Raw genomic sequence first — 12,825 nt, 5'->3', positions numbered from 1 at the left:
CAGATTCGTTTGTTGTATGAAGATCCTGGACTGAATGAAGTCCAGGGTTTGGGAGATTTGAAGGGATAATGACCCATTAAATGAGCTGGCAAATACAGGTGGTAAAGCAGGTCTGGGATGTTCAGAGAAGGGTGGGAACACGGAATGGATGCCAAAAGCTGGGAGAAACGCCAAGTTCATGCCTATGGAAAAATGGAATTGAGGATGGGGCTAAAACTGGACAGAGGAAACTTCATCTGTAATGTTTTTCTTTTTTTCAAAAATAACTTGAAGTGATTGTACATATCTGGTGTGATATACACAAATGCTTAATTTCTGTATTTTTAAAAAACTTCCCAAAATTAGTGCTTGGAATTATTTAAAATAATGTAGCAAACATTTTTGGAGTGCCTGCTATGTGTCTGGCACTGTTTCAGGCATTTGAAATATTTGCTCTCTATGAAGCCTTCCTTTCAGCAGTTAGCAGGCCTGGAGTTCAGAAGTCTGATTCTGACGTGGTCAGTAAGTGTATGACCTGGGCAAGTTGCTTCCCTGCCGCGCCCCACGCCCCACAACCCCCCATCCCCCACCCGCGCCAGGGATCTATCGCAGTTCTCAAGTCCTGTGACTTAATACCGCAGCTGGCACCTCAGAATTCCTTATTCTTACAGAGCTGGTCCCCACAGTGCCGCCCCTGGGCGTAAACTTCTCCATAAAGGGAGTGTAGATGATGGGCTGACCTAAGAACGGTTTCCAAATGGTCTTTACACCTCTGCCTCCCATCCCAGTCTAGTCCAGGATAACAGATTTTCCTCGTGCGATTTCAAATTTGCAAGGGAATCTTGAATATTTTTTAGTAATGAGAGAGGGTAGATTATATGTCCTAATCCCAGCCTAATCAGATTAACAGCAACTTCTGGACATTCAGTACCAGGAACTGTTTTAGGTGCTGTGGAGAGGAGTTAAAAATGAAACAAAAATTATTGCCTTCATGAGGCTTACATTAGTGGACAGAGTCCAAAAAAAAAAAAGTGACAACGTAATGCGCCACTGCGACGCAAAGCAAAGCAAGGAGGTCAGGCAACACCAGTTCTTTATTCCCGCACGCCCTAATCCCCAAGTAGCTCTTCCGGGTCACTGCTGTCTTCACGGGCTCCAGACTCCGCCCATGGCCCGTCCTTCAAGCCTTGACTCCGCCCACGCATCGACGTAGAATTTCCGAGCCGGGCTCCGTAAAGTCCTACCCACCCGCGACGCCGACGCGAGGCTGCTGCTATGGGGCCGGGCGGCCGTGTGGCGCGGCTGCTTGCGCCACTAATGTGGCGCAGGGCGGTTTCCTCGGTGGCGGGGCTCGCGGTTGGAGCCGAGCCCGGGCTTCGGCTGCTGGCCGTGCAGCGGCTTCCCGTAGGAGCAGCGTTCTGCCGGGCTTGCCAGACCGCAAGCTTTGTCCGCGGCCTGCACAGCGAGCCTGGGCTGGAGGAGCGGGCGGAGGGGACGGACAACGAGGGACGCCCAGAATCGGACGCGGCAGGTACGGGCGTGGAGGAGAACGAAGGCGACCCTCTCCGGGCGGTCTGGAGTCAGGTCCCAGCCAAGGTGGCTCTGGGTTCCCCTTTGTGCATTTCTCTTGGAGTCACAAAACTCCTGCACATCCAGAGCTGGAAGGGACTTCAAAGGTTGTTGGCGCCAACCTTCCTGTTTCACAGTGAAGAAACTGAGGGCAAGAGATGAACTGCAAAATCCCAGCCTCCCGGACGGCCACCTCCCACCCTTGGCATCACAGTCTCACCGTCCTCGCTTCCTTTTACGCTCTTCCTAGAATCCTGGGAAATGGGTTTGTGGGGACTGTTAGGGCTTGAGGATTCTGAGGAGCCAGCGTCTGGGTGCGAAGGGGTGCGTAGGAAGCGCCAGTAGGAGATGGGTCCAAGTTAATATCCTCTAGTTATTGCTGACGTTTTTAGAAACTTAAGAATGGTAAACAGATCACATCTAAGAATGTAGAGTATGAAAGGGAGAGGCCTTAGTGGGCTTAGCTACTAGGTCCTTTGGAGTCGGCTTTAGAACTTGGGCGAGCTTTAAATTTACAGCCTGTAATACTCCAAGCTGAAGATCAGAATATCTAAATCTTTACGGGAAAAAAAATTAGATTTTCACAGGTAACAGTTGTTAATAACCCAGTGGTTTTATATGAAAACTTGAAGGTTCAAAATAATAATTACTTAAAAATGTAGCTCTGGCCGGGCGCGGTGGCTCACGCTTGTAATCCCAGCACTTTGGGAGGCCGAGGCGGGCGGATCACGAGGTCAGGAGATCGAGACCACAGTGAAACCCCGTCTCTACTAAAAATACAAAAAAAAAAAATTAGCCGGGCGTGGTGGCGGGCGCCTGTAGTCCCAGCTACTCGGAGAGGCTGAGGCAGGAGAATGGCGTGAACCCGGGAGGCAGAGCTTGCAGTGAGCCGAGATTGCGCCACTGCACTCCAGCCTGGGTGACAGAGCGAGACTCCGTCTCAAAAAAAAAAAAAAAAAAAAAAAAATGTAGCTCTTTCAGTGACTGATCTTAGGCCACAGTAATTCTGCTAGGCCTCAGTTTCTTCATCTCTCAATTGAAGGTTGTGGACCAGATACTATCTAAGAGCCCTTCCAGCTCACAATTCTGTGACCCGTTATAACTGAGATTCAATTTAATATGCTCCAGGATATCATCTCCTACCCAATTTGTGGTGCTGTTTTCTTTGCACAGCATTTCTGTGATTGTGGTGTATAAGTATTAGTCAATAGAAGGTCATTTGTCACTGATGTCTGGTTCTACTTGCATATGGTTAATAGCGAAGGATGTATAGTGGCTCTGCGTAATCTGAGCACCCTGACCATAGAAGTTGAGCGGTGCTATGATACTACTGCCCAGGTTCAGCTTCCAGGAGGCCTTTGCCCTGCTATCTGTAAAAACACTTTGGATCTAAACACCTTCATGGAGGAACAGTCAGCTGCCAGCATCTCTGGGCGCATACAGGTCTATCTGCTTGGCCGTCCTGATACAAACAACTATTTGTGCATTTCAGATCATACTGGTCCCAAGTTTGACATCGACATGATGGTTTCACTTCTGAGGCAAGAAAATGCAAGAGACATTTGTGTGATCCAGGTTCCTCCAGAAATGAGATATACAGATTACTTTGTGATTGGTAGTGGAACTTCTACCCGACACTTACATGCCATGGCCTTCTACCTTGTGAAAATGGTAGGATGCTTTCTTTTCTCTTTTGGACCATTAACTGAGTGGAATAGTGACAGTGCATCAGGCCAAGGAGCCACACTTAGAGAGTAAACCCATTATACAAAGTTACAGAAGAAGCCCAAATTTTCAGAATTTGCATGAATTCATTTTATGTTCTTTGATAGTGAAAGATATGGGAACAAATATCCAGACCTATTGAGTTAGGATATTTCTAATTCTTTTCTCTTGTGACCGCAAGGAAGATTTTTTTTTTTTTTTTTTTTTTAATTGAGATGGAGTTTTGCTCTTGTTGCCCAGGCTGGAGTGCAATGGCACGATCTCAGCTCACCGCAACCTCCGCCTCCCAGGTTCAAGTGATTCTCCTGCCTCATCCTCCTGAGTAGCTGGGATTACAGGCATGCACCACTACGCCCAGATAATTTTGTATTTTTAGTAGAGACGGGTTTCTCCAAGTCGCTCAGGCTGGTCTCAAACTCCTGACTTCAGGGGATCCGCCTGCCTAAAGTGCTAGGATTACTGGCATGAGCCACCACACCCAGCCGGAAGATAATATTTTATAACCTGAGGCAAGCTAGAAGACAGTATAACCAGAGGGATTTCTAGAGGCACTATCCATTGCGGTAGCCACTAGCTACATGTGCCTATTTAATTATAAATTAAAATATAAATTCAGCCAGGTGTGGTGGCTCAAGCCTGTAATCCCAGCACTTTGGGAGGCCAAGGTGGGTGGATCACAAGGTCAAAAGATCAGGACTATCCTGGCCAACATGGTGAAATGCCGTCTCTACTAAAAATACAAAAATTAGCTGGGCGTGGTGGCATGTGCCTGTAATTCCAGCTACTCGGGGGGCTGAGGCAAGAGAATCACTTGAACCCGGGAGGTGGAGGTTGCAGTGAGCCGAGATCATGCCACTGCACTCCAACCTGGTGACAGATCCAGACTCTGTCTCAAAAAAAATAAAAATAAGATATAAATTCAGTTCTGAAGTTAGATTAGCTATATTTCAAATGCTCAATAGCCACGTGTGGCTAATGGCTACCATATGGGACGGCCATAAAGCATTTTCATAATTGTAAAACATTCTATTAGATAGTGCTGGCCTGGAGTTTCATTCAAAGATTTGAGCATGTCCAGTGTTCCCAGGCACTGTACGGGGTATTGGGAAGGTAAGAACAAAAAAGATGTAGTCCTTGCCCTTACAGGTCTAGTTGAGGAAAGAAAGGGGGATTGTTTTCCAGTTGCACTGAATATGAATCAGTATGAGGAAGAAAGTGTACTTGGAAGCCTCTAGCTGACTCTGGTACCATTTCACAGGGCCATCATACCTTTCTTAGTCTTAGTCTGTTGAGAATTGGTCATAGAGGACGCACTTAAGACCAAAAGAGTAGCCGAGATTGTATAGAGAAGGGTTGTAAAATAAAAAGGTGGGGCCTGTACACAAAATGCTGGTACAACATGACAGAGCAGAAGAAGATGCCAAAAACGGGGTAATTGGAGAGATAGGAAGAGAACTAGGAAAGCATAAAGAAGAGATATAAAGACAGCATACCAGGGTCTCTATCAGATGTAATAGTGGGATGGAGTAAGACTTAGTGACCACTGGACTTGCGGATATAAAAAGAACGGGAGGTTTTACAGAGAAGTTTCTGTGAAAGAATAAAGAAATAGAAATTGCCTTTACAAAGATTTTAGATGAGGAGAGAAATGCAAAGGCAAGAAAGTTTTGTTGTTTGTGGTAAAATACATATAATGTAAAACCTACCATTTAATCTTTTTTTTTTTTTTTTTTTTTGAGAGAGTCTCGCTCTGTCGCCCAGGCTGGAGTGCAGTGGCTCGATCTCAGCTCACTGCAAACTCCGCCTCCCAGGTTCAAGTGATTCTCCGGCCTAAGCCTCCTGAGTAGGGATTATAGGCACCCACCACCACGCTAGGCTGATTTTTCTATTTTTAGTAGAGATGGGGTTTCACCAGGTTGGTCAGGCTGGTCTCAAACTCCTGACCACCTCGGCCTCCCAAAGTGCTGGGATTACAGGCATGAGCCACTGTGCCCAGCCCATTTAATAATTTTAAAATGTGTTGTTCAGTAGCTTTAAGTACCTTCACATTGATGTGCAATCATTACCACCATCCATCCCAGAACTTTTTTCATTTTGCAAAACTGAAACTCTGAACTCATTGAACAATAACTCCCCATTTCTCCTTCCCTAGGCAGCTACCATTCTATTGCCTGTCTCTATGAATTTGACTACTTTTCAGTATCTCATAAAAGTAGAATCATAAATTTGTGACCGACTTATCTGACTTGGCATAATGTCTTCAAGGTTCATCCGTGTAGTAGCATGTGCCAGAATTTCCTTCTTTCTTAAGGCTGAGTAATACTCTATCTTACGTGTATACCACATTTTGTTTATCCATTTATTCATTGATGGACACTTAGATTGCCTCCACCTTTTGGCTATTGTGAATAATGTTGGTATAAATATGGGTATAGAAATACTGTTCATGAGGCTGGGCGCAGTGGCTCATGCCTGTAATCCCAGCATCTTGAGAGGCCAAGGTGGGCGGATTGCTTGAGCTCAGAAGTTTGAAACCAGCCTGGGCAACATGGTGAAACCCCATCTCTACATAAAAGACAAAAAATAAAATAAAAAATTGGCCGGGCTTGGTGGTGTGTGCCTGTAGTCCCAGCTACTCGGAATGCTGAGGTGGAGGATTGCTGGAGCCCAGGAGCTTGAGGCTGCAGTGAGCCGGGATTGTACCACTGCACTCCACCCTGGGTGACAGAGCAAGATGCTGTCTCAAAAAAAAAAAAGAACAAAAAAGACCAAAAAAAAAACCAAAAAACAAACCAAAAAAAGGCTGGGTTCACGCTTGTAATCCCAGCACTTTGGGAGGCCAAGGCAGGTAGTTCACCTGAGGTTAGGAGTTCAAGACCAGCCTGGCCAAAATGGTGAAACCCTGTCTATTAAAAATACAGTAATTAGCTGGGTGTGATGGAGGGTGCCTGTAATCCCAGCTACTTGGGAGGCTGAGGCACGAGAATCGCTTGAACCTGGGAGGTGGAGGTTGCAGTGAGCTGAGATTGTGCCGCTGCTCTCCAGCCTGGGCAATAAGAGCGAAACTCAGTCTCAAAAAAAAAAAAAAAAAAAGTTTATGTCCTTTTAATGCTTTGAGGTATGTGCAAAGAAATGGGATTGCTGGATCATATAGTGATTCTGTTTTTAATTTTTTTTTTTTCGTTCACCAGCCTAGCACAAAGCTGAATGTTTTTAATTTTTTGAGGAGCTCCTGTATTCTTTCATAATGGCTACACCACTTTACATTTCCTCTAGCAGTGCAGTTTCCAGTCTTCACATCCTCATCAACACTTCTTTTCTGGTTTTGGTAATAGCCATCCTAATGGGCCTGAAGTGACATCTCATTGTGGTTTTTATTTGTATTTCTCTAAGGATTAGTGATGTTGAGCATATTTTCTTTTGCTTATTGGCCATTTGTATATATTCTTTGAAGAAAAGTCCTTTGCTTTTCTGTTTGTTTTAAAGAGACAGTGTCTCACTTTGTTGCCCAGGCTTCAGTGCAGTGTGGTGTGGTCATAGCTCACTGCAGCCTGGAACTTCTGGGCTCAAGTGATCCTCTCACCTCAGCTTCCCAAGTTGCTAGGACTAGAGGAGTAGGAGTAGTCAAATTCATAGAGACAGAAAGTAGAATGGTAGGAGTTACTCCACAATGCCCAGCTAATTTATTTTTTATAGAGACAGGGTCTCACTATATTGCCCAGACTCTTTGCCTATTTAAAATCAGGTTGTTTGTTGTTTTGTCGTTGAGTTGTAGGAGCTCTCTTTATATTCTGGATTTTTTTTTTTTTTTTTTTTGAGACGGGGTCTCGCTGTTTTACCCAGGCTGGAGTGCAGTGGCGCGATCTCGGCTCACTGCAAGCTCCGCCTCCCGGGTTCACGCCATTCACCGTGTTAGCCAGGATGGTCTCGATCTCCTGACCTCGTGATCTGCCCGCCTTGGCCTCCCAAAGTGCTGGAATTACAGGCGTGAGCCACCGCGCCCGGCCTATATTCTGGATATTAACCCCTTATCAAATATGTGATTTGCAGATGTTTTCTGCCATTCTGTGGGTTGCCTTTTTACTCTTTTTAGAGTGTCCTTTGATGCATGAAAGTATTTAATTTTGGTGAAGTCCAATTTATTTTTTCATCTGTTGCCTATGTCTTTGGTATTATATCCAATAAATAATTGCCAAACCAGTATCATGTTTTCCCTGTTTTCTTCTAAGAGTTTTATAGTTTTAGGTCTCCTGTTTAGATATTTAACCCATTTTGAGTTAGTTTTTGGAGGCGGTAAGGTTTTCCATGTGGACATTTCCTCAGCACCATTTGTTGGAAGGACTGTCCTTTGTGCATTGAATGTTCTTGGCTCCCTTGTTGAAAATCATTTGACCATATGCACAAGGGTTTATTTCTGGGCTCTGTATTCTGTTTCATCAGTCTGTATGTCTGTCTTTTTGCCAGTTTCAGACTGTTTTGTTTACTATAGCTTTGTTCTTTTTTGTTTTGTTTTGGTTTTTTTGAGACGGAGTCTCGCTCTGTCGCCCAGGCTGGAGTGCAGTGGCGCCATCTCGGCTCACTGCAAGCTCCGCCTCCCGGGTTCATGCCATTCTCCTGCCTCAGCCACTCCGAGTAGCTGGGACTACAGGCGCCCGCCACCACGCCCGGCTAATTTTTTTGTATTTTTTAGTAGAGACGGGGTTTCACCGTGGTCTGGATCTCCTGACCTCGTGATCCGCCCGCCTCGGCCTCCCAAAGTGCTGGGATTACAAGTGTGAGCCACCGCGCCCGGCCCTATAGCTTTGTTCTAAGTTTTGAAATCAAGAAATACGAGACTCCAACTTTGTTCTTTTACAAGATTGTTTTGGCTATTTGGGGTTCCTTGAGAGTCCATATAACTTTTTTTTTTTTTTTTTGAGATGGAGTTTCGCTCTTGTTGCCCAGGCTGTAGTACAGTGACACAATCTCGGCTCACAGATTCAAGCAATTCTCCTGCCTCAGCCTCCCACGTAGCTGAGGTTACAGGCGCCCGCCACCATGCCCAGCTAATTTTTTGTATTTTTAGTAGAGATGAGGTTTCACCATTTTGGCTAGGCTGGTCTTAAACTCCTAACCTCAGGTGATCCACCTGCCTTGGCCTCCCAAAGTGCTGGGTTTACAGGTGTGAGCCACCGTGCCCGGCCCCACATAAATTTTAGGTTGGATTTTTCTGTTTCTTCAAAAAATATTGTGATCTTGATACAAATTGCACTGAATCTGTAGACTGCATTGGGTAGTATTGGCATCTTTACAATATTGTCTTCCCATCCGTGAATATGAAGTATCTTTCCATTTACTGGCATCTTTAAGTTCTTTCAGCAGTGTTTTGTAGTCTTCAGTGTACAAGTCTTTTGCTCCTGTGGTTAAGATTATTCTGCTAGGCTGGTCACGGTGGCTCATGTCTGTAATCCCAGCACTTTGGGAGGCTGAGGCAGGCAGATCACCTGAGATCGGGAGTTCGAGACCAGCCTCACCAACATGGAGAAACCCCGTCTCTACTAAAAATACAAAATTAGCCGGGCGTGGTGGTGCATGCCTGTAATCCCAGCTACTTGGGAGGCTGAGGCAGGAGAATCGCTTGAACTCAGGAGGCGGAGGTTGCTGTGAGCTGAGATCACACCATTGCACTCCAGCCTGGGCAACAAGAGCGAAACTCAAAACAAGAACGTCTCAAAGGATTATTCTGCTATTGTAAATGGAATCTTAAAAACTTTGTTTTCAGGTTGCTCATTGTTAGTGTATAGAAATATGATGGATTTTTGTGTGCTGAATTTGTTTACTAGCCCTAACTGGGTTTTTTTTGTGGAATCTTTGGGGTTTTCTACATATGAAGTTGTATTGTTTTCAGAGATAATTTTACTTCTTCCTTCCCAATTTGGATACCTTTTTTTTTTTATTGACGAATTGCTCTGACTAGAACTTCCAATACTGTGTTGAATAGAAGTAGCAAAAGCAGGCATACTTAGTCTTGTTCCTGATCTTACAGGAAAGCTTTCAGTCTCACCATTGAATATATTAGTTGTGTGCTTTTCTTCTTACATGGCCTTTATTATGTTGAGGTAATTTCCTTTTATGCCTAGTTTGTTGAGTGCTTTATTGTGAAAGCGTATTGAATTTTGTTAAATGCTTTTTCTGTGTCAGTTCAGATTATCATATAGATTTTTTCTTCATTCTGTTAATGTGGTGTTATTGCATTGATCCATTTTTACATGTTGAACCACCTTGCATTCCAGGGATAAGTCCCACTTGGTCATGGTCTATAATCCTTTTAATATGGTGCTGAGTTTGGTTTGCTAGTATTTTTGTTGAGGATTTTTGCATCAAATGTTCATCAGGGGTGTTGGTCTTATGGAATGAGTTAGGAAGTGTTCCCTGCTTTTCAATTTTTGGGGGAGAATTCGAGTACTGCATTCTTGTTTAAATATTTGGTAAAACTCATCAGGGAAGCCATCTGGTCTAGGACTTTTGTTGGGAGATTTTTGATTACTGATCCAGTCCTCATACTAGTTATGGTCTGTTGAAACTTTATATTTCTTCATGATTCAGTCGGTAGGTTGTGTTTCTAGAAATTTTGCTATTTCATCTAGGTTACCCAGTTGTTTGGTGTACAGTTGCTCATAGTACTCTTAAACAATCCCATTTCTCTAAAATCAGTAGTGTCACTTCTTTCATTTCAGATTTTAGTTCTTTTTTCTTAGTCATTCTAAGAGCCAAATCCTAGTTTCATTGATTTTGTCTTTTTCCTGCCCTAATTATCGTTTTCCTTTGATTTTGGGGTGATGTATATGAGATGTCCTTTGTCTCTTGTAACAGTTTTTACTTAATTGCCATCTTGTTTGGTATTAGTATATCTGTTTTAACAAAAGAACTGAGCACATTTATAGGATGACGGGGTCCCATTAACATGTCATGAAGGCAGATGAGGTGAAATCAGTGGCACTGAAACAACCTGGCTTTATAAACCAGGTAGTATCTGCAGTCTCTAAAGGTGAAGGGAAGCTGGGACGAACACAAGTGATGGATGTAGGTGGGTACCAAATGCTGACCGAGCTTAGCTTTTTCAGCCTCAGAGGCATAGTGAATGAATGGGGTGACCATCTCAGAAGGGCTGGGGCAGGAGAATTCAGGAGAGAGGTGAAGGTAAGATTTAGAGGGAGAAATAGTTTCCCTAAGTTAGTCATCACAGGGCAAAGTATAGCAATGAGAAATGAGTAAGATTAAAAAAAAAAAGACCTTCAGCAAGAACAGGCTTCCCCCATCCCCTCTCCCTTTAATAAACCACCTGGCTTTTTTCAGTACAAACACCTGAAATGTAAACGTGACCCTCATGTTAAGATAGAAGGGAAGGACACTGATGACTGGCTGTGCGTGGATTTTGGTAAGTTATTCTGGAGTATTTTACAGGTTAACTGTTGTTACTACGCTAATCTTGTTTTCAGTTGCAAAAGGATTGAGATCAAATTGATGAATATATTTCCAGGTAAGATTTTTGAAGTGTGTTTAAGGTAACAAAAGTTTTTTTAGTTATAATCCAGGTGGTCTTATTCACATGTAGAATTTTCACCTAAGCAAACCAAAGTACCCTAGATAATGCGCTCCCGGAGGAAGATATATACTACATGGTGTCTATCTACTAGCCACACAGATCAGGGAGATGGTGGACAACTGGATAACATAGTAGAGGTGGGAGAGATTCCTTAGTAGTGGTAGAGGAAAGTCTGGGGGCTGCAGTGCATAAATGAGATGAGGATGAGGTTATTCCAGGCACAAGAAAGGACTAGAGCAGAGGACTAGAATTTCGAAAAGATCTAACAACTTTGGGAATTAATGTGTACATAATTTCAAAGCACCTCCCAACAAGATAATATTTACAAAGGGGAAAACATAAACTGTGTGTCAAGAACTGAGGAATCTGAGATTTTATTCTGCTTGTAAGCTAATACGTTGTCCTGCCAGTTTTCATGGATACTGGTAAAAGACAAGACTATTAGAGAGTTAGAGACAAAGAACAGTTTATTACCACAGCAGTAGCCAGCATCCATTTTGCACTGGTTTCCTGAGCTCTGGATTCCATAGGGCAACACGGGCCAGATGACACCAGCACACACAGTTGTAAAACTGGAACTCAGATGAGGGTGTCTAGGTTTTTTATAACTGGCAGAAAGCAGGCCTACTTTTGCTCTGATGGTTTCTCACTTTTGTCGCTATTAACATTTTGGACCAGGTAATTTTGCACGTGGGGCAGGGGTGTCTCTTGTGCACGGTAGGATGTTTAGCAGCATCCTCCGTTCTCCAATTGTGACAATCAAAAATGACTCTAAACATTACCATTATTACCTAATTGAGAAATGCTGCTGTAAGCAAAGCTGCCCTTTGCCCTGGAGGGAGGCAGTATCTATCTATCTGTTAAGAATATTCACGATACATTCTTGGATAGTCAAAAGGCAGTCAGTGTTTTTGCACAAAAGATGTGCAGAAGTGTGTTACCTATGGAGAATTGTCACCAAAGAGAATCCTGACACCTTTAGTCTCTTCGATAAAGTTACTATCACCAGCAGTGTTATATATTGACATATGCCTCCTATAGGTACACTGAGAAAGGCATAGCATCACTTCTGTGGTATTTTTGCTGGGATGGGGTCCACAGTGATGCTAATCTGGGAACCACACTTGAGAACCACTGCTCTATTCCTAGAGTTAGTAGCCAGTGTGTGTGTGTTGTAAGGTAAGAATAAAAGGAAATGAACTATTCCTTCATTGTATCTCTTATCTGTCCCTGATAGGCAGCATGGTGATTCATTTGATGCTTCCAGAAACCAGAGAAATCTATGAATTAGAGAAATTATGGACCCTACGTTCTTATGATGACCAGTTAGCTCAGATAGCACCTGAGACAGTACCTGAAGACTTCATTCTTGGAATAGAAGAAGATGATACTTCATCTGTGACTCCAGTGGAGTTAAAATGTGAATAAAATATTTTATGCACTGCGTTAGTCATTTCAGATTTGGATTGAGTCACTTATTGGAAAATACAGCTCCTAAAGCCCGTCTCCTTGGTTAGGCTGCTCTTAGGACAAGGCTTGTGTACCTCATGGGCACTCCTGCTAACTGGCATGCAGAGACTGTAGATAAGTGAGCTAATACCTGCAACCAAAAATCATTACACTCTACCCAAAACTTACGACACACTGCCTTTATCCTGGAAATGTCATCAGAATTTCCTGGAGTTAGTTAGCACTGGCTCCTGTGCTTGAGTTCTCCGCTCAGATTTTTATTAATTTAGCTTAAATGTAAATCTTAACCCTGTTTAATGGAATGGCAAAAATTTTAAAACATAAAACATAGCCCACTGGTCCTATTTTTATACTTTTTCTTTGAGGTGATAATATTCTTCTAGGAGGACTTCTGTAACCCTTCCAGAATACTCCAGTAACAGAAGAAAGTAAACAAAGTGTGAGGAAAAACTCTGAAAGCTCTAGTTCTTAGTTCATATGCAAGAGTATTATCAAGG

The 12,825-nt window shown here is 43.4% G+C and overlaps 1 protein-coding gene across 1 annotated transcript; it reads left to right on the top strand.

Moving 5' to 3' along the window:
* The first annotated feature begins 1,194 nt into the window (after nucleotides 1-1,194).
* MALSU1 (mitochondrial assembly of ribosomal large subunit 1) lies at nucleotides 1,195-12,316 on the top strand. Its single transcript, XM_032759368.2, has 4 exons — nucleotides 1,195-1,510; nucleotides 3,041-3,219; nucleotides 10,609-10,690; nucleotides 12,096-12,316. Exons 1-4 carry the CDS (start codon nucleotides 1,255-1,257, stop codon nucleotides 12,284-12,286), a joined length of 708 nt encoding a protein of 235 aa, XP_032615259.1. The 5' UTR covers nucleotides 1,195-1,254; the 3' UTR covers nucleotides 12,287-12,316.
* Nucleotides 12,317-12,825: the final 509 nt, after the last annotated feature.

The sequence above is a fragment of the Hylobates moloch genome, unplaced genomic scaffold, assembly GCF_009828535.3.
Source record: "Hylobates moloch isolate HMO894 unplaced genomic scaffold, HMol_V3 SCAFFOLD_1, whole genome shotgun sequence".
NCBI classification, from domain to species: Eukaryota; Metazoa; Chordata; class Mammalia; order Primates; family Hylobatidae; genus Hylobates; species Hylobates moloch.
This window is presented reverse-complemented; position numbering and strand designations above follow the sequence as displayed.

Coding starts and splice junctions, on each gene's coding strand:
- MALSU1 (XM_032759368.2), top strand. CDS start 1,255: ATGGGGCCGGGCGGCCGTGTGGCGCGGCTGCTTGCGCCACTAATGTGG. Junction 1,511..3,040: donor CCCAGAATCGGACGCGGCAG/GTACGGGCGTGG, acceptor TGTGCATTTCAG/ATCATACTGGTCCCAAGTTT. Junction 10,691..12,095: donor CTGGCTGTGCGTGGATTTTG/GTAAGTTATTCT, acceptor TGTCCCTGATAG/GCAGCATGGTGATTCATTTG.